General features: G+C 39.4%; 2 protein-coding genes and 1 long non-coding RNA gene across 4 annotated transcripts in view; all 3 read right to left on the bottom strand.

Moving 5' to 3' along the window:
* Positions 1-19,239, bottom strand: part of LOC121891677 (NLR family CARD domain-containing protein 3-like) — a 408,525-nt gene that overhangs the window by 75,012 nt on the left and 314,274 nt on the right. The window lies entirely within an intron of this gene.
* Positions 408-13,791, bottom strand: cdk15 (cyclin-dependent kinase 15). The gene is given in 14 exon segments (XM_042404263.1): positions 408-1,846; positions 2,817-2,959; positions 3,035-3,083; positions 7,026-7,089; positions 7,179-7,272; positions 7,357-7,477; positions 8,156-8,279; positions 8,366-8,428; positions 8,614-8,708; positions 8,800-8,879; positions 9,737-9,831; positions 12,570-12,716; positions 13,494-13,724; positions 13,726-13,791. Coding segments are annotated over 14 exon segments (1,470 nt in total). The 5' UTR covers positions 13,777-13,791; the 3' UTR covers positions 408-1,733.
* Positions 15,430-18,012, bottom strand: LOC121891749. The gene is made up of 2 exons (XR_006094121.1): positions 16,071-18,012; positions 15,430-15,955 (listed from the first exon to the last, which is right to left on the bottom strand). It is a non-coding gene; the product is annotated as an uncharacterized LOC121891749 (long non-coding RNA).

Here is a 19,239-nt window from a genome sequence, read left to right as displayed (position 1 = left end):
ACAGTAACATGCTGCTCTAACACTGATGCTTCACTATTAATAATCTAATGATGTCATATATAATAATATATCAGTCAGAGGGACCAAACCACTACTTTTACTGCAATACTTTAACTACATCAAGCTCATAATACTTATGTACTTTTACTGCAATACTTTAACTACATCAAGCTCATAATACTTATGTACTTTTACTGCAATACTTTAACTACATCAAGCTCATAATACTTATGTACTTTTACTGCAATACTTTAACTACATCAAGCTCATAATACTTATGTACTTTTACTGCAATACTTTAACTACATCAAGCTCATAATACTTATGTACTTTTACTGCAGTAAAGGATCTGAATACTTCCTCTGCTGCTGGTGTTACGTTATCAGATTCATGACTCTCATCATTCCTGAGCTTTAGAACAAAACTTTATTGTCCTGCAGACTAGAACATTGCTTGCTGTATCTCACCACAACACAGAGCAGCAAAACATACAGAATGAATGCAGCAACAATACACCATCTAAACAACAACAACAACAACAACAACAAGTATGAAACATCACAGTACTCACATAAAAAGAAAACAGCAGACCTGCAGATAAATGTTGTCTGGACTTGGAATGAAAGACTTGAACATATGTTTGAGAACTAAGAGTTTCCTGCAGCGCCTCCTAGAGGTCAGAGTGTCAAACTGATGAAATAAAGGATCTGAATGAATGAATGAATGAACTTATTGATCCCCACGGGGGAAAATTCACACGTTACAGCAGCTCAAAATTAGATGAAAAATAAGATAAATAATACCTGACAGGATGTTTAACTTTTCTTTTTCTGTTCATCTTAAGAACCGTGATGTTAAACTCTCCGTCAGGGTTTTTGTAAACCGTTTCTAAGATTGACTGAATCACTTGTGTGTCCTAAGAGGTTGTGATCTTTTCTTGAAAATATGTTTTTCCAGAGAAGCTGAGTTGATGATCCAAAACTGAACCGAGATATTTGTTAGTAAGATTGTCCAATCTGGTTAAAATCTGTTAATATCTGAGCTTCATGCTTCCACTTCCTCAGTGTTCAGATTATTGTGACGTCCCAACGGCATCAATCAGAAAACTGTTCATAGACAACAGAAACCAAGAAGAGAGAACAAATGACTCCCTCTTAATAAATCAGACTTCTTTTAAAACACATTTCTTTCAAAAAGGCTTTTGAATAATCTCTTTTAAATAGTTTATTTAATAATAAATAATAGTTTATTATTATTATTATCATTTGAAACTCAACGGTTTCAACAGGTCGGTCTTATGGGCCCAGTTATGAAATCCTGCTTTGTTCTCATCAACATTCCTCTTCTTATTGCTGCTTAAAGTTTGTATGAAACTGATATGTTAGCTGGTTAGCGGCTTTCCCAGTTAGTTAGTTAGTTAGTTAGTTAGTTAGTTAGTTAGTTAGTTAGTTGTGTGGATGCTGGACTGATAGATTTCCATTTAAACATCAGAACAAGAAGAAGATTTCCAAAATGATCCAAAGCTACAAAAAAAAAACGTCCTTTTATCACCAGAAACATTTGAACCCTTATCATTTGAACGTTCCCTGTCGTTTACACACTTTGATTAACGAGTCGGCCGTCCAGCTGTGATATGTGAGGAAGCGTTCACAAGCAAACACAGTTTACTTCTTTTTAACCTTTTAAACTTTCAGACGTTTCTTCGGCCCCTCCGGTGGTCTCGTCAGGCTTCGTCACCAGCACTTGACGGTGGGCAGCAGGGAGGGTTTGACCTGCCGGCCGGGGTTGAAGATGTCTCTGACCTCCGTCTCCAGACGAACGCCAGGCACCTTGAAGATGGACACCGCTGAAAAACAGAAGGAGAGAAGAAGAAGCTGAATGAATAAATACAATATGGTACCAATTTATTTTAAATGCATTAACTTTAAATATCCTTATTGTCTAAAACATTTTTTTGTTCCTTATATGTTAAATTATTCACTAAGCCGCTCTGATCAGATCCTCTTTATGGTCCCTTTTGTATCTCAGGGAAAAAAGCTTTTATGTTTCTGTAAATATCCGTCATCATTTGGCTCATTTAAAAATGTTTTGTTTTCTCATCTTAAAACAAATTCCCTGTTTTCTTAGTGCCATCACTGTTCTTTTATTTATAGATTGATTATTTTTCTTCTGTGTCTAGTCAAAGGTTGTTACTATTTTCATTTTCATTTCCTTTTTATTTCTTTTTTGTTATTTAGTTTGTTGTTTTGTCATTGTTGTGTTATTTATTGTGTTTTGTACTCATTTGTACACATTTCTGATATTTAAAGGTTCTAAAATCTGTTGTTTCATTGTCTCACACCAAAGTCTGCATGTTTTTTTTGTTTGTTTGTTTGATTTTAATCAGTTTTCTGGAACTGAAGGATCCTGAAAGTGGTTCAGATTTGTAGTTTTATTTGCCAACAACAGGATGTTTATTTGCATTAATATGTTTGTAACAGTGAACTGAATGTTTACTGTCCTGACGTTTTATTTTTACAGCATCAAAAGGTGAAACTGTGTTAGCATATTAGCATGTGTGTAATCATGTTAGCATGTATAAGACTGAGTTTGATAGTGTATAAACATGTTAGCACACGTACATCTGTGTTAGCATGTGTGGCTGTTTTAGCATATACATCACAGGTTAGCATGTTACCGTGCATAAGGCTAAGTTAGAAAGTGTATAATCATGTTTGTGCACACATGCTATGCATCCTATGTTAGCATGTGTATTAGCTCATTAGCATGTTTATAGCTACTGAAAACACCTGAAAACAGTGAATATCAGTTCTTACTGTCTCTCAGGTGCATGATGGGAGGAGGCAGCGTGCTGAAGTACAGGTGCTGCAGGGAGTCCTGCGCCGAGATCCGGTCTGCAGGTTTCAACACCAGCATCCTCTGGACCAGGTCCTCGGTCTTATAGGGCAGCTGGTTCAACCTGATCCAGATCATCGTGTTGTGAATCTCTCAAGTTCCATTTTTTTGTCTAAACTAAAATTATTTCTTTTCTTACCTTTTCCAAACGGTCCGGAACTGCTTCGGCTCTGTGTGAAGGAACCATTCTGTGAAAAAAACAGTTTAGCTTTAACCTTCACATACTGTTAGTCTCTAAACCAAACTCCTGAACCACAGATCGTCCACGAACACCTCATCAGTCACACATACATTTGTGATTAATCCTTCATGAGGCTTTCAGAGAGCAGAGAGTTTATTCTTTAGCGTTACGCTTTTTGTTTATGGAGAACAAACATTTACAATCACACAGAGTAATAGTCCCACGTTACATAAAACAGGAACATAACGATTTCAGTGAATTACATTAAATGTAAAGAATGCAAAAATATCTTTGGCAATTTTTGAATAAATACGGGTCAAACGCTGCAAAACTGTGTATCAGCAACACAAAAATGTTTTTAAAATTTGAGGCTAAAAGAAAAGAGTTCAGGGTGTTTAATGAAAATGTAGAAATGGGTCAAATTTGGCACTGAAGAGTAAGTGAAGGTTAATGTCACAGTTGACTCAGAGATCAACCTGAAGGAAAAAGTTAGGGAGCAAAATAACATGAAAGTTAATCTGATCTGTAAAAGAATGTACCGATGAGTGTTTAAAGTGTTTTATCATCCGTCTGTGTGGGTGGAGGTGGCAGATCTCACAGGGCGGACGGCTCCGTTTTTGGGAAATCTCTCCCAGGATGCAGCTGAGTAATGATCCAGCTGTGAGCGCAGAGAAACGAACTCCTCGGAGGAGTTTACGGTAAAAAAAAACGAATATTTGCTTTGATGATTAATGTCAGGCTTGGCTGCTGATCTCACTTTGAGCTGCAACAGGAGGTGGAGGTAGAGTTTACAGACTGAAGCTGATAAGTTTTCCTTTTATTCTGATGTTACTTTGACACAGTTGCAGAATATTTCTTTACTCAACATGTAGCTTCCATTTGGTTTGGTTGTTTTTTTAGCTTCCATTTTGTTTTCAAGATAGTTTCTAATGTTTCCACTTTAGGTTTTAGTTCCTTTTTTTAGCTTCCATTTTGTTTTAAAGATGTTCTTTGCATTCAATTTTAGCCTCCAATATCACTTCTAGTTTTTGTTGTTAGCTTCCATTTTAGCTTTAGTTGTTTTTCAGCTTCCAGTTTAACTTCTAGTTGTTTTTTAGCTCCCTGTTAAGGTTTTAATTATTTTTTAGCTTCCACTTTTTGTTATCTTCCATTTGGTTTCCACTTGCTGTTCAGCTTCCATTTCCAAATTTTGCAGAACGAGCACTTTTCTTCCGCCTCACAAAGGTTTGAGCTGTTGCAGGCGGATTTTTGTTAGCTGAGTGAAGTGAGGAGTGAAAGCGATGGTGTTTAATTGTCTTGGCTCTGGTTTTCCTGAACTTCTTGGCGTTGATCAGAGCTGTGTGTGTGCTCAGGTCTCTATCGGACCATTCAGACACATCTGGAGGGTGGAGGGAGGACGTGGTGGGGGGGGTTCAGGGCGAGCACCACCCAGGAGAGGCCGGCAGGGAGGAAGATGTGGAGTTCAAATCATGGACGTACAGAGTTAACCCTTTCAGACCCTCCACAACAGCAGACAGTGTTTAAATGTTTAAGTGAAGCTTCTTATGAACCAACATCAACAATCCTGTTCCTGAACACTGTAACGTCTTCATTTCATCAACGAAAATGAGGCAAAACCTATAACCTATAACAAATGTAAACAACAAACACAACCTAAATGATAATGTCGACACATGTTGGAGCTCCCGACAGATAAACGTTTCCTCTACAAAAATATCTTCTTCACAAGTTCATTTAGCAGCATTCAGTAACGTCTCTGCTACTAATGTTAGCATTTAGACAAATGTAAGCGGATGTTACCGTGACATTATCAAGGTCTGTGCACGTTAAGTTAACATTACTTTCAGTTGGCTTGATGTTTATAGTCTATTGGTGGGAATGAGTGCAACCGTCTCAATCTTCCTCCACATGTTCACAAAAGGAACATCACTGATACTGTTGTCTGGCGCCTGGAAGCTAAAAACAAGAACTGAAAGCTAATATAGAAGCAAGGAAACAACTGGAAATCAAATGGAAGCCACAAAAAAAGAACTAAAAGCTAAAATAGAAGTTAAAACTAAAATTTGGAGCTAAAACAAAAACTAAAAAACAACTGGAAACTAAAATAGAAGCTATAGGACATCTGAAAGCTAAAATGAAGGCATAAAAAGAAAGAAATGGAGGATAAACTGGAAGCTTAAGACACAACAGCTTGAAGCTAAAACAGAAGCTACAAAACAACTGGAAACAAGATGGAGGTGAAGACAAAAAGAAACATCTGCCTTTCACAGAGAGAGGAAAGACTGAACTAGTCTACAGCTCACATTCTAGCAGTATTGGGTCATAAAATGTTGGACAAAATGACATTTAAAATAAAGTATTACAGTTCATCCTGAGGGCGACATTAACACCTAAGAAACGTTTCACATCAACTCATCCAGTAGTTATCAGGATGTTTGAGTCTGAACTAAAGTGGATCAGTGAGTCATGCTGGAAACTCCTGATGAACTTATATTATTGTTTTGGTAATAAATAAGTCAGCTGCTGTTGAGATCCTGCACATTCATCTGTAACAAACAGGAAACTCAGGAGTGAGACTGTCCTGTACCGTTAGTGTCGAGAGTTTGAACCCCACCTGTCTCTACCAGACAACCACATGAAGCTCCACTGATCAGTTTAAAGTCTTTCTGCTGAAGTTCAGTCTGCAGCTGATTTATGGTGTGATGGCGCCTCCTGCTGGAAACTCACTGCAGTAACATGTTTTATATCTGGTGAACTAAACTGACAGTAAATAAAACGCCGTCAGATCTCTACATTCAGCACACAGAAACACTGCTGTGCATGAACAACAACTTCAGATGTGTTTTGCAAGTTGCCATATAAATTAAATGTATAAATTAATAAAAATAAATGAATAAAATCTGTCTGTGATGTGGGCGTTACTCTCCTGGCTCCCTGCTACCTTGTTTTTTGTATGTTGACACTCACCATGTTTTTCCCCCCTGTGCCCTGATATCGCTGCATTCCCAAATGCAAATATCCGAACATCATTCCCACCATCTCATCTGCTCTGTCTCCATCCCTGCTTCCCTGCCCGGGACGCCCACTCTTCCCAGCTTCCAGCCCAAGTCTCAGCCCCAGTTTCTCTGCTACAGCCAAAGCTTCCCCAGACCTGCTTTCCCTTTCCCAAACCTTCCAATAAATATTCTTATGTTCTGTTCTGTCTCCTCGCTGCTGAGTGTCGGCACTTCACCTGCTCCATCCCACACAAGAAGAAAGAAATATGAACAGAAATATATAAAGAAATATATAAAAAGGTAAATAAAAAAACACAAAAATCATAATATAATAAATTTCTTAAAAATGGATTTAAAAATAAATGAAAAAATTAAGAATAGTATAAACAAATAAAAAATATGATTTTAAAGATTTTTAAGTCTATGTGAATAAATTATAAAATAATAAAAATAATTATAAGTAAATAAATAACGCATTTGGCAAAATAAAAAAATAAAAAAAATAAATGACTGAATTAATCAGTAATATATATACATTTTACTTATATTATATTATGTTTCAAAACCACAATTTAAAAATATTTTGGAAAATGCTATAAATTAAAAGAATGAACAGATAATAATAAAATAAACATAAAGAAAACATAATATATACTTTAAAATTAATAAATAATAAATATATAATTTAAACATATAATTTAATAATATATCTAAATAAAAAGAAATACATTTAATAAATGGGCAAATAAATAGTGTATTCCAAAAAATTGATTGATTGGTGTCATGAAATGTCTTCAGAATTTTCTTTATTATTGTCGATATTAAAATTAATCCTGAAAGTTATTTTGAAAATCTTTGATTTGGATGTGTGTATCCCTGTGTCACTTCCTGTCTCCTCCTCAGTGATAGTTGGCTGTTGAGACAGGAAGTGGGCGGGGTGAACTGAGACTCACCTGGTTTATAGTTGGGCAGCTGACTGATTCCAGGCCAGCAGTCCTCAGACGGGACGCCGAGCACCTGCAGCCACATTTCACGTAGCGGTCAGTTGAACATAATCCAGTATTTTGTAGAAATCTCCGGTGGTATAGTTTGAAAGTTTCACTCACCGTCCATATTTTCTGCAGCTGTTCGAACACGTCGGTGACTCCCGGGAACGCCGGCGCCCCCTGCAGCATCTCTATGAAGATGCACCCGGCTCCCCTGTCACAAACACACAAACTGCTCAAAACCTACAAACTAAACCGACGCTTCTGTTACATTTTATTTCTATATGTCAGCGCTGACCACATGTCCAGGGCGGTGGAGTAATCTGTGGATCCCAGCAGGACGTCGGGGGGGCGGTACCACAGCGTCACCACCTCAGAGGAGAACGTCTGGCTGGGGATGGACTTGGATCGAGCCAGACCTGAACAAAGAACCACAGAACCAGAGAACCAGAGAACCAGAGAACCAGAGAACGGGCTGGTACCGGCAGAATAAAACCTTCAGTTCTTCAGATATAAAAACAACTTGACGTAGAAGAAACGAGACTTTACTGGATAACACTCGACTGTGTTAAATTCAGAAACCATGAAGTTTTAATTAAGTGTTTTTAAATACACTTAAAGGTGTAGTGTGCAAGATTTAGGGGATCTATTAGCAGAAATGTTTTAATTAGTGTTTAATCACCTGAAAATAATTTCTGCTAGATGACACTAAATCTTACACACTGCACCTTTAAATAACGCTCCGTTATATTCAAACTATGAAACTTTTTTTTTTTTACTTTGGACTGTAGGAGACGCTGTTTGTTTCCTGTTTCCAACGGTGAGTGTCACATTTCCAAACACTTTTTTTTTTTCAAAATGTGACTACAACCTTAACCTTGTGATGTTTACTGTTGCCATGACGACACCACGTTTCTCAAACCTTAACAAAGTGATCCTTAATTTGGAGGACTTGCTGTTTAATAGCCAGTATGAACAGGAGGAATTATTGCAGCAGGAAAACCTCTTTCACTGTTCACATGAGCCCGTCCTTTGTCTCATCCTATATCTCTTTAAGATTCACAGGATTCAGACGGACTCTGGAGCTTCGTCCTCACCAAAGTCGGCCAGTTTGAGTTCTCCGAGGTAGCTGATGAGCAGGTTCTGAGGCTTCAGGTCTCTGTGGAGGATCCTCCTGCTGTGGATGTAGCAGAGACCTCGCAGGAGCTGGAACATGAAGATCTGCCGGGAAATATTGATTTGGTTTCATATATTGATTGACAGGATGATCGGTCTCTGATCTGGTGGAGGTTTGTGAAGGAACGTACCCGAACGTTATGTGAGTGCAGACCTCCGGGGTGTTGAGTCAGATACTGAGCCAGGTCTGTTTGCTGCAACAACAGAAGAAGTCAACATATCACCATCACCTGTCAGCTTTCATCACTCAACAGAATGTTGTTGAAGACGAAATTAAACATGTTGAGAGGGAAGAAAACTAATTCTTCTTCCTCGCAGAAAGCGTAATGCAGCGCCCCCTGCGGGACACATGAACATGTTCACCTGCTGCGAGTCTCACCACGTATTCAAAGACGAAGGTGAGCGACTCTCTGGTGTGGATGATGTCGTGCAGGAGGACCACGTTGGCGTGTTTCAGGCCTTTGAGCAGAGAGGCTGCGCGCACACAAACACACACACACACATTAATACATGTATGTGTGTGATAAATGAAAGGAAAGCATGTGATTGGTGGGATGTTGATTACCCTCTCTGATGGCGGTGAACGGGACGCCCTCCTCCGTCTTCATACGAATCACCTTCAGAGCCACCAGCTGCCCGTTGATCCTAACAGAAAAACAAAAAGTGAATAGATTTCACTTCATGACTAAAAATGACTCACTTTATATTCTGATTAAAAACAAATCAAAATTAAAGAAATATACATAAATAAATATCTAAACCACCATATTAAAAACTGCAGCTAGCGGTTGTCATGGTAACACAGCACATTTTGTATCACTCATGCATTGTATTAAAAATATCTGCAACTTTTTTTAGTTTGTTTGTCCTTAAATTGAAAAAATTGAACCTATAAGCGGACTTCATTCAATTATTTATTAATAATGTAAATATATATCTATAAATCAAACACAGCAACATAAAACTTTCAGTAATTGTTTTACTTGAAACCTGCAATAACTGATGTTTAGTTTTCATCAGAAACAAGTAGTGAACACAACTCTGACATATCATCATCTTTTAGGTTGATATGGAACAAACATCCAGCAGCATATATGATGTCTATAATTAGTTGTGGGGTTCCTCAGGGTTCTAGTCTTGATCCTTTATAGTTTCAATCTGGTTAAAGTTGCTTTAAATTATGTTGTTTGTCCACTTTTTTCAGCAGAACTCTTAACACCGTACCTGTCATATTATCAGCTTATAAAATAGCTGCTGTGGCCAAAAACACACTATGAGAGTGAACCAAACAGTAAAGCTGCAGTCGGACAGATAAACAATGAGCTGAAACTCACTATAAAGCTCCGTAAAGTGAAGAGGAGCTGCAGAGTCACTGATAATTCTCTGTAGGTTCATCACTATGAGCCACAACCAACATATTACACACTGACAGATCAGACTGTGGAGGATAGAAATACAGACTGATGTCTGTGATATATGAAGAAGAAGATTTTCAGACTGACCTGCTGATTCCTTTGTAGACGGACGCGTACGCTCCTTCACCCAGTTTCTCTAAACTCAGGTAGGAGTTCGCTGTTCCGAACTTAAGACCTGATTTCTGATCAGAGTACACACACGTTACACACGTCATATGATGTCATATCATGTAAACATACTGAATGTATTAGCACATTATGTTCTATGTTAAATGTCCTGTTATGTCATGTTTTGGATGTGGAGGTCTGGACGTTCACTTGTTTATACTTAACTTTTCTTAGAGTGACCCCAAAGTTACAAAAAGTGAAACACTGCCTTTGTTCATATTTCCATGAAAGCTGCACACCACCAGGGAACAAAGACTGTCTAAGGGTCATTTCTGACCTGGCAGTTATAAAATCATTTACACACCACAAAAACCACAAAGACACACACACACACATTGAGATTATGTGTGCTACTGATTGAACAAACAAAATAAAAACAATCTCAAACAAAATAAACATTTCTTGGAAGCATTGTTTACTAATGGGGAATGCAGTCAGAGACTTAAGGTGCTGCAGATGACATTATCACTAGTTCTCTCTTTGCTGAAGCCATGAGTGCATGAGAACAATGATTTAGAAGAGGAAGAGGTATCTGAAGAAGATGGGAGGAATACAGCCCAGAGCACGATGCATCATCTTCAGATGAAAAAGGGACATTTTTGTCAAGGAACAGCAAAATAACTTGGTCCTTGTCACTACATGACAACCAGGGTGGGATGGCAGCACAGAATGTCACAAGACATGCAGTTGCATGAGCCCAGGACATTACATCAGCCCTCAAAAAAAAAAAATCACCCTGGAGATGACAGATTTGGAGGGTTCCCGTAAATATGAAGACAACTGGAAAAGGATGGATGAGATTGACCTGCGTGCCTAAGTAGGGCTGCTAATCTTAGCAGGTGCGTATAGGCTCCGAGGCAAGGCTACATCTAGTCTCTGGGATCCAGAGAGTGGAAGGCTGATTTTCTGTTCCATGATGCCACTGAAAGTATTTCACACTTTCTCAAGAATGCTACGATTTGATAACAGTGAGTCAGGACCTGCAAGACGTGTGAGAGAACAACTGGTGGCCATAAGAGAGGTCTTGGAGAAGTAGGTGGAGAGTCTGTCATTGATTTGTGTGACACTGATACTAACTACTGATAGTGATCTCTTATAAAAAAAAAAAAAAGTCGCTGGCCTGTTCGGCGGTATATGCCCAGCAAGCCAGTAAGGTATGGCATCAAGATATGGGTGGCCTGTGACACACAATCCAGCTACGCTTGGAAGATGCAAGTCTACACAAGGAAGCTGACAGAAAACCTGCGGAAGAACCAGGGGATGTAGGTTGTGTTTGATGAGACAGATGGATTCTTCATATGAACTCAGCCAGCAGCTCCTGAAGTGGAAGATCACCATGATTGGCACAGTTAGAAAGAACAAACCTGAGCTCCACCCTGCACTCCTCACATCAAGGGATGAGAGGCCTTTTCATCACACCCAGCACCACTCTAGTTTCTTACCTCTCAATAAGGAACAAGAATGTGGTCCTCCTGAGCACACTGCACAAAACAACTGAGATCAGTGATCGTGGGGACAGGAAGCCAGGCATCATCCTGGACCAGAACCACAACAAAGGAGGCATGGACAACCTGGACAAGGTAACTGGAACTTACAGCTGCAGGAGGACAACTGTCCGCTGGCCCCCACTCATCTTCCATAACATCATTGATGTGTCCGTCATGATATAGAACAAGATCAACACTACCTGGATGCCTGATAAACGGAACAAGAGGAGGAAGTTCCCAGAGCATCAAGGAAAGGCACCTGTAACCCCACACACTCAAAGAAGGGAGTACCTCCCCCACACAGCAGGGGATTGAAACTTATCCTGATCCACCTGATGCTGCAGCTGGGGCAGACAAGAGGAAAAGATGCCAACTCTGCCCCCCCAAAGGACTGTAAAACAAATACTATCTGCTGTACATATGAGAAATACATCTGCAGAGTCCATACACACCCATTTGCATACTGTCCTACATGTGCTTATTAGAGCTGATTGATTTACCCTTTGCAAAGATATTTTGGTTGATGGCGGCCATGTTTTTTGACCAATCTTGCTAATTTATAATAGAAATGTGCATCTCAGTCCTGCAATGCGGTAAACCCTATTTGGTGTTGACAGAGTCAAAATCCAAAAAGTTCTATTCATATTACTGTTGCAAATTAGCAAAAAAATCCATCATGGTGGACTTTAATGGTCCAAAAGGATTTTTGTAGAGCACTTTGAGATGGACTTGTGTGTCAAACTTCAAGTCAATCAGACTTATGGTGTGAGGGGCGTGGCCTTAATTACAGCACCTCCATCAGTCCGATTGCGCTCATATTTCTTGGGAAGCACAGACACATTATTTCCAGCTATTGTGCCAAGTGTCATGGTTTTAGCTCATTCAAGCTTACAGCAATTTGAGCTGCAGTGGAATAAAACAAATAATAATGAGCCAGCACCATCTTAAAAGGGTTCTAACCCCTTTACTTTAGTAAAGAAAACTATTATGACAGATGATTTGTAATAAAAACAAGTGGTGTCCACTGAAGAGGGAAAACCCAGATATTCACAAAGTTTGTGATGAATGACAGGTTGCTTCTTCATGCAAGATAGATTTGGGGTTTAAAATTCAATTAAGCTGCTTTATTTTAGGGGTTAAGTGAAGGTCATTTTTTTACCTTAAGGACAAGGGGAGTATACAGAATGTTAAGACTACACACACGTTAAATAACTGACATTGAGTCAGCTGACATGTTTAAATGATTGACGGGTGAGTCAGCTGACCCAGGTGAACTCATCCTGTTGGCTGCTTCCTCTCAGTGGGTCGCTGTTGCTTCGTCCTCGCTGCACTCGAAAGCGTCGGACCTGCAGAGTCTGGAACCAGTGAGGCTGGGACCCAGAGGGGGACGAGCTAAACCGGTACGCATCCAGCTGGGACACAAAGACAGAATCTAAATCAGCTGGACAGCAAGTGGACATTTCTAAACATATAGTTTATTAAGTGATTTTAAAGTTTTGTCTAAACACTGAATGTAATTATCTTTACTTATCTCTAAGTATTTTTTAAGATGTTTTTCATTTTATTGACTTCTTTTTTAAACTGCTTTACCCTGGTCAGTGGGTTACACTGTAAAAAAATGAAGACCAGAGTAAAATTGTAAAAAAGAATACCAGGGAATACACTTAAAAATGAAGACCAGGGTAAAGCAGTTAAAAAAAGAAGTCGATGGTGATACAAGTGGAAATGAGGCAAAAAAATGAAGAACAGGGTAAGTTGCAACACAGTAAAAAATAACAACAAGGGTTTACAGTGTAAAACATGAACAGAACACACTTTTAAACCTAAAGCCAGGAATACATTGTGGGAAAACACAACCAGGTGATAAACTATAAAAAATGACGATGATGGGATGCACTGTAAAGAATACAACCAGGTAAAACACTGTAAGAAGTTGCAACAAGGGAAGGATTCACTTTAAACAAACAAGCAGAATGACAATCAGGAAAAGCACTGTAAAAAAAATAAATAACAACAGGAAGCTCTGTGAAAACTGTCCAGGAGAAACTATAAACTGTTGAAGAGTCACACGCCTGCTTCTGTTTTTACTGTAGTTTCTAAATCTTTAAAGTAGCTCACAAACATCTAGTTTGTTTTTAAAGCGTCTTTGATTCTCTGAAACAGACAGGAGTCGAGTGTCAGCGTCATACCTCAGCAGGTGGGAGAGAAGTCGAACTCCTGCTTTTTCTGAAGCTGAGCTCCTCCATCTTCACCTCCTCTTCCTCCTCCTCTTCCTCCCTCCCCCCTTTCTCCTCTCCATCCTCCTCTTCCTCACCACAGCAACACCTCCTCACCCACCACCCGGCCTCCCTCACCCACCGGGACAGGTCCTCCATCTTTTCTTCTTTTCTTTATAATCCACTTCTCCTCTTCGTCCTCCTCTCTATCGCTCATATGACTCACATGGGTCAGGACGAGCAAACAGAGTCCCATGACTGTCTCTCTCTCTGCCCCCCCCATAACCCCCCCCTCCCTCCATTTAGAACAACAGCGTCCATTCAACACAGTCTGTGTAATCACTGCCCTCTGGTGGTCACTGTCAGTAACTGCAACTCTCCACTTTATTTCATTTACTACATTATTTTACCTCAAAGTTCATCAGTCTGGTAAAACATACATTAATACAACAGTTACAATTACACCCACAGTAAAAAATAACTACAATATGCTCTGTAAAAAATTAACTACAAGGTGAACTGTCAAAACTAACTGGGAGGTGCAGTGTAAAAATGAACAAGGAGATTTAATGTACAAACATTAACAAATGTACTGTAAAAAAAAAAAAAATAAGTGGGGAGATGCTCAAATTATTTAGGAGATGTAAAAAAAAAAAAGGTGTAAAAAAAACTAACTAGGAGATGCATTGTAAAAAATTAACTGGGAGATGCACAGTGGAAAATTAATTAGGAGATACACTGTTAAAAAAACAAACATACAAAAAAGCAAAAAAAAACAAAAACAAAAAAACCCCAAATTGGCCTCAAAATGCACAGTGAAAAACTAGGATAAACGCTGTTAAAAATGTACTTAAAAGGGGAAATTGAAAAAAAAAACTAGGAGATGCACTGAAAAACATTTACTAACTAGGTGATGCACTAAATAATTGGCTACGACATGCACTGTGAAAAATTTACTAAGTAGGAGAAACAAAAATGACCGTAAAGAGATTAACTGTAAGGGTTGTTGACAGTATTCATATTCATACTGGAGCTGCAGCAGCGTCACTTATACAGTGTAGTATTACAGTAATGCGAAGTGCATCTGTGGATCAGAATGGACGTATTAGCGGCTCGGCTTGACTTTACTCACACTGCCACAGCGAGCCACTACACCTTTATGGTCCCAGTAAGACCTGAAATGTTCCAACTGTACCAGTCCATCTATCCTCCTGTCCCCTATAGAGATGTTTATAGCACTACCCTGGCCGTGTGTGAGTATATTAGTTAAAACAACATTTAGATGATTTCAATATATGATTGTGGTCTTTGCAAACTGCAGTTATATCTGCTGGCACCGTGGTTGATCAGTGGATCGGGAGGGTCGGGTCATAAAAATTAACATTCTGATTAATAGTGGATGGGTTGAGAGTGGTGAAATAATACATAATTAATGAGGAAAATATTAAATTACATTATCTGAAGTGTGAACATAGAGATTAGAGCTTCAGTCTGCTGCTGCTCCACAGCTTCATTTTCATTAGACATGAGTTACTGACTCACAACTAAGCAAACTAACAACGGGGAATACAAAAATATATAGACACTAATAACAATTATTTCTACAATTATACAAGAGAGCAGGGTTGTGCAGAAACCTTTAGAGGGGCAGCTGCTCAAAGTTAAAAAGGGGAACAAGACTTTTAAACACCATAAACCGACATAACTTACAGCATAACCCGTTGAATGATAGCAACCCTTATTCAAACAGAATATAACATGGAATCTTACAACAAATCACATCATATTATATCATTGTCCCCACCTGATGACATCAGAGGACTATGATTCTCCCTCTATTGTGTGTGTGTGTGTGTTCTGTTGGCAGTAAATTTGTTCTTTTAGTTCACAGACTTCATTTTAGAATCAATTTAAAGTCACAGCAGTTTTATTCAGCAGCGTAAAATCACACTCAGCTGTCTCATCTCAACTATCAAATAGCATCTCAGATGTTCCTGACTGTGTAACATCAACATGAAAATGATTAAATTATTGCCTATCATTATAACAGCAATAACAGATGCAAAGATGACGACACACATAGCAACCAAACATTCACTTATCTGTGACCATCTCTCACAAAAAAGTTTACACAATTTCAAAACAAAAACAAGAGCAGAAACCTTCATAAACTGAATGTGACGACACATCAAGCTGTACAGCAAACAGAGCTGTCAGTGTTATTTACCTTCGTCACTTCTTACAGCCATATGAACTGTAGCTGTTATGCAGATCAGCCATGGTACTAAAAACAATAGTGATACATTTCATCACTTCATAGTATGTTGAGCATCACCAGTGTGATGTAAGGCAAAAGGGGCTTTTGTTTTACCTGATGGGGAACATAGTACAGTTGCTGCTGCTGCTGCTGTTGTTGTTGCTGTTACTGCATTGATCTGAGATTACAGACATTAAAAAGAACACGAGAGAGCTGATTAAACAAGTGTTATGTGACCAAGACAAGATGCAAAGATTGCTGACAGTGCTCGGACCTGACTCACTGTGACTGACCTGCTGTGGTGCTGCAGCGGCTGCTGAGAGAGGCTGAGAGTAAACATCACTGCTGGCCATCAATGTGGTTGATTGGAACATCCTTCTCAATTATCAATCAAAGAAGCTCTGACAATGTCTCCTCTTTGCAAAGGCTGAGAAGTTTGGTTTCCACCAGCTTTAGTTTTGAGAAAGAAAGTTCCACAGTAGCTGTGGACACCAGAAGTGTGCTGTATGTCTTAAGCAGCTCAGTCATGTCAAGAAAAACCAGATGTGCATTGTTTTCTTTTATGCATAGATGTCACATTGATTGGTGGGGAGCATGAGTATGAAGTATGAAAGACCTTAAGTTCTATCTGCAATTTGTCTTCCTCTTTAATGTTATAAAACTGTCAGTTTCTTCACAGCTTGGAGTGCTTCTGTTGTAATTCTTGCTGTTTTCCTGTTCTGTGACTGTCAGGCAATGGAGGGCATTCAAGATTTCCAATGTGGAATTATCTCCTCCTTTAAAGCGTCTCTGAAGCTCTTGTGCCATTATGTCCACAAAAACTTCATACACTTATATACACGGTAGTACTCTTGCAAAGTTGGGAAGGCATGGTCAGCAGTAGCTGACATTGCAACGAACTTGAACTTTGCTGGCACTTTGCTCCTCCTAGCTTGTCCAGGGACCTCAGATGTGGGGTCCAGGCCCATTGATGTAGCCTTCTCTGTAGCCTGTTTATACTCAAACCCCTCCTCTGTTCTGCTGTGGGCCAAACTCTGCAAAACTCCATCAGCTGTATGCTGCAGCCAGGTCCATGTCTTTCTGCTGCATCAGAAGCAACTGCAGTCAACTGGAAGACTGGACAGGTGATCTCCAGACACAACAAGAATTGATGCTTTTGAGAAGGGGTGATTGCTTCACTTGCTAAGGAGTCTGTGGGATCTTGCTGTGTCATTTCCTCAGGTAACTGCATGACAGCTGGAAGGACCTTCCTCAGAGTCTCAGTTTCTCTCCTGAGTGTCTGACAGCTTCTGAAGCTCCAGTGGACGCTGATCAGGGTGCATTTCAATAAATGCAGTGTGTCGTTTTAGTTTTTCCATTATGGGATGAACTAAATTAGCCGCCAGCTAGTATTAACGCTAACTTACTTGAATATAAAATGATATATTCTATAAAACGGTGGACAGAAAGATAATTCACCTGTCAAAAGAAAGTAACTAATACATACAGAAACACGACACCTGTCATACTTTTCCACTCAAGCAGCAGACTGTGGTTAGCTGGCGGCTAACGGCTAACTGAACAGGCTGTACAACAAACGTGCACGTTCATCTCACTTCCTCTTGTAAAATACACCAAACAACGCGCACACAACACCGCTGCAAAGCCCACTTACCGACTTACTTAAATCAAATCATTGTTATTTCTCCCACTGAGCGTTCGTCTGCAGCAGCAACTCAGTTACTACTGTTTGGACACGTCACCATGACCTCAGGTGAAAGGTCATCCTGTGACTGACGGCAGCGGCCATGACGGTCATTTTATGTATAGCTAAATTATTGATAATTGTTAAATGTTTTTCTTGAAGGGCCACAAGCAGAAGGGCCACAAGCAAAATAAATAAATAATGTTAATGAATGCCTTGACAAAAGGGCACTTTGTACATCAAAGGGCAAAGGTGCAGTTGATTGCTGGAGAAATTGGTGCACTCAGTATGCTACAATCATTCCAGACTGGCTGGATTATCAGGAGCAGAAACGGAGCCCAGCAGGCAGCATACACATTAATATTAAACTGTATTGCAAAGGCACAGTTCACCATTACAATTACTGAAAGCAGCATCTCTAATCTTTAACTAATTTTTAAAGAAAACATTCAACAGGGGCAGATTTAGTGATTTTGGGGTGGTTTACATTCGCTGTGAGATGGTTAGAATTGTTTTTTGGATGGTTCCGAGACAGTGCTGAGAAAAGTTGGTCTAGAGCCCTGTGCAGTTTGACCATTTCTTTTTCACATGCTTATTGTTACATTCATGGCATGTCTATCAAGTGCATTTACATAACATTACAGCAACAACACACACATACCGGTGAGGATCACAGAGCAGAAAGGGCTAATGTGTAACAACAAAGCTGGCAGAGCTAGCGCTGCCGTTTAAAGTTCCACAAAAAGCAACATAAAAAATCAGTTACCACCATCCAACCTGCTACTGTCATTATTCAGTTGGCTCCAAATGAGGCTAAGTTTGGCCTCTATGGTCTGCTCCACTCAAATACAGTGTACATCTAAGTTAAGAAGTCGCATTTGAGAATTTGAGAATAGACAGCCAGCGGGCTTAATATATTAATGATGAATGTAATAATAAGCAACAAATGTATCATGGCAAGAGACTTCCAACATTTTTAAAAAATTGGTTGCACCCTCACTGGTCAGTAAAACTTCAAAACCAGTCTGCTAAGAGTTTGAGATAATCAGAGATATTCAGCATTGTCAAGTCATTTGAGGATTGAACCCACAACCTCAAAGCAACCCCTTCACTGAGCCTCAAGGATCACTCTCACAACCTATAATTAGAGTGTAATAATATTAGTCTTGTCACATAACCTTATAGGCCAGATTTAATAAATTTGCGATTTGATTCCAGACTAGACAAATCTGTCACGGCAGCAGCAGAGCACCACCACGAAACACAGGAGACAACATGATCTTCAGCAGATGCTGCTCGAGAAGGAAATCCTCAGAGTGGAGACTGAAACAAAAAAATTACAGGCGGAGCAGGAAAAGCTGGAGCTGGAAAAACAAAAGCTAATATTAAAAATACAGTTGATCCAACGACTAGATAGGCCTTCCTCTCATGCTTTTTTTTTTTTGAAGAGAAGCAGTCCTATGTGTTTTGATTAAATCAACATGATAATAATAATAACTATATAATAACTATATATAATAGTTCAACAATAAGGAGCTGATTATGATGTTTTGAAACAGTAAGAGATCTGTCTGAACTTATAAGGTGTTAACAGTGTGTGTACGGACTAGTCGTCCACGACATCCTCGTGCACTGTTGAGACCACAGGGTGCACGTCTTCTTCTGCATCGGCTGATGGTGTTGCCTGGGGAGGGGGATCCTCTTGGTGACACAGATGTTGTGGAGGACAGTGCACGCTGCTATTACAGTGCAGACTCTTTCAGGGTTCTGCATCTCCC

Source organism: Thunnus maccoyii, chromosome 24 (assembly GCF_910596095.1).
Source record: "Thunnus maccoyii chromosome 24, fThuMac1.1, whole genome shotgun sequence".
NCBI lineage: Eukaryota > Metazoa > Chordata > Actinopteri > Scombriformes > Scombridae > Thunnus > Thunnus maccoyii.
Note: the sequence above shows the minus strand (reverse complement) of the source record. Positions and strands in the feature narration are given on the sequence as shown.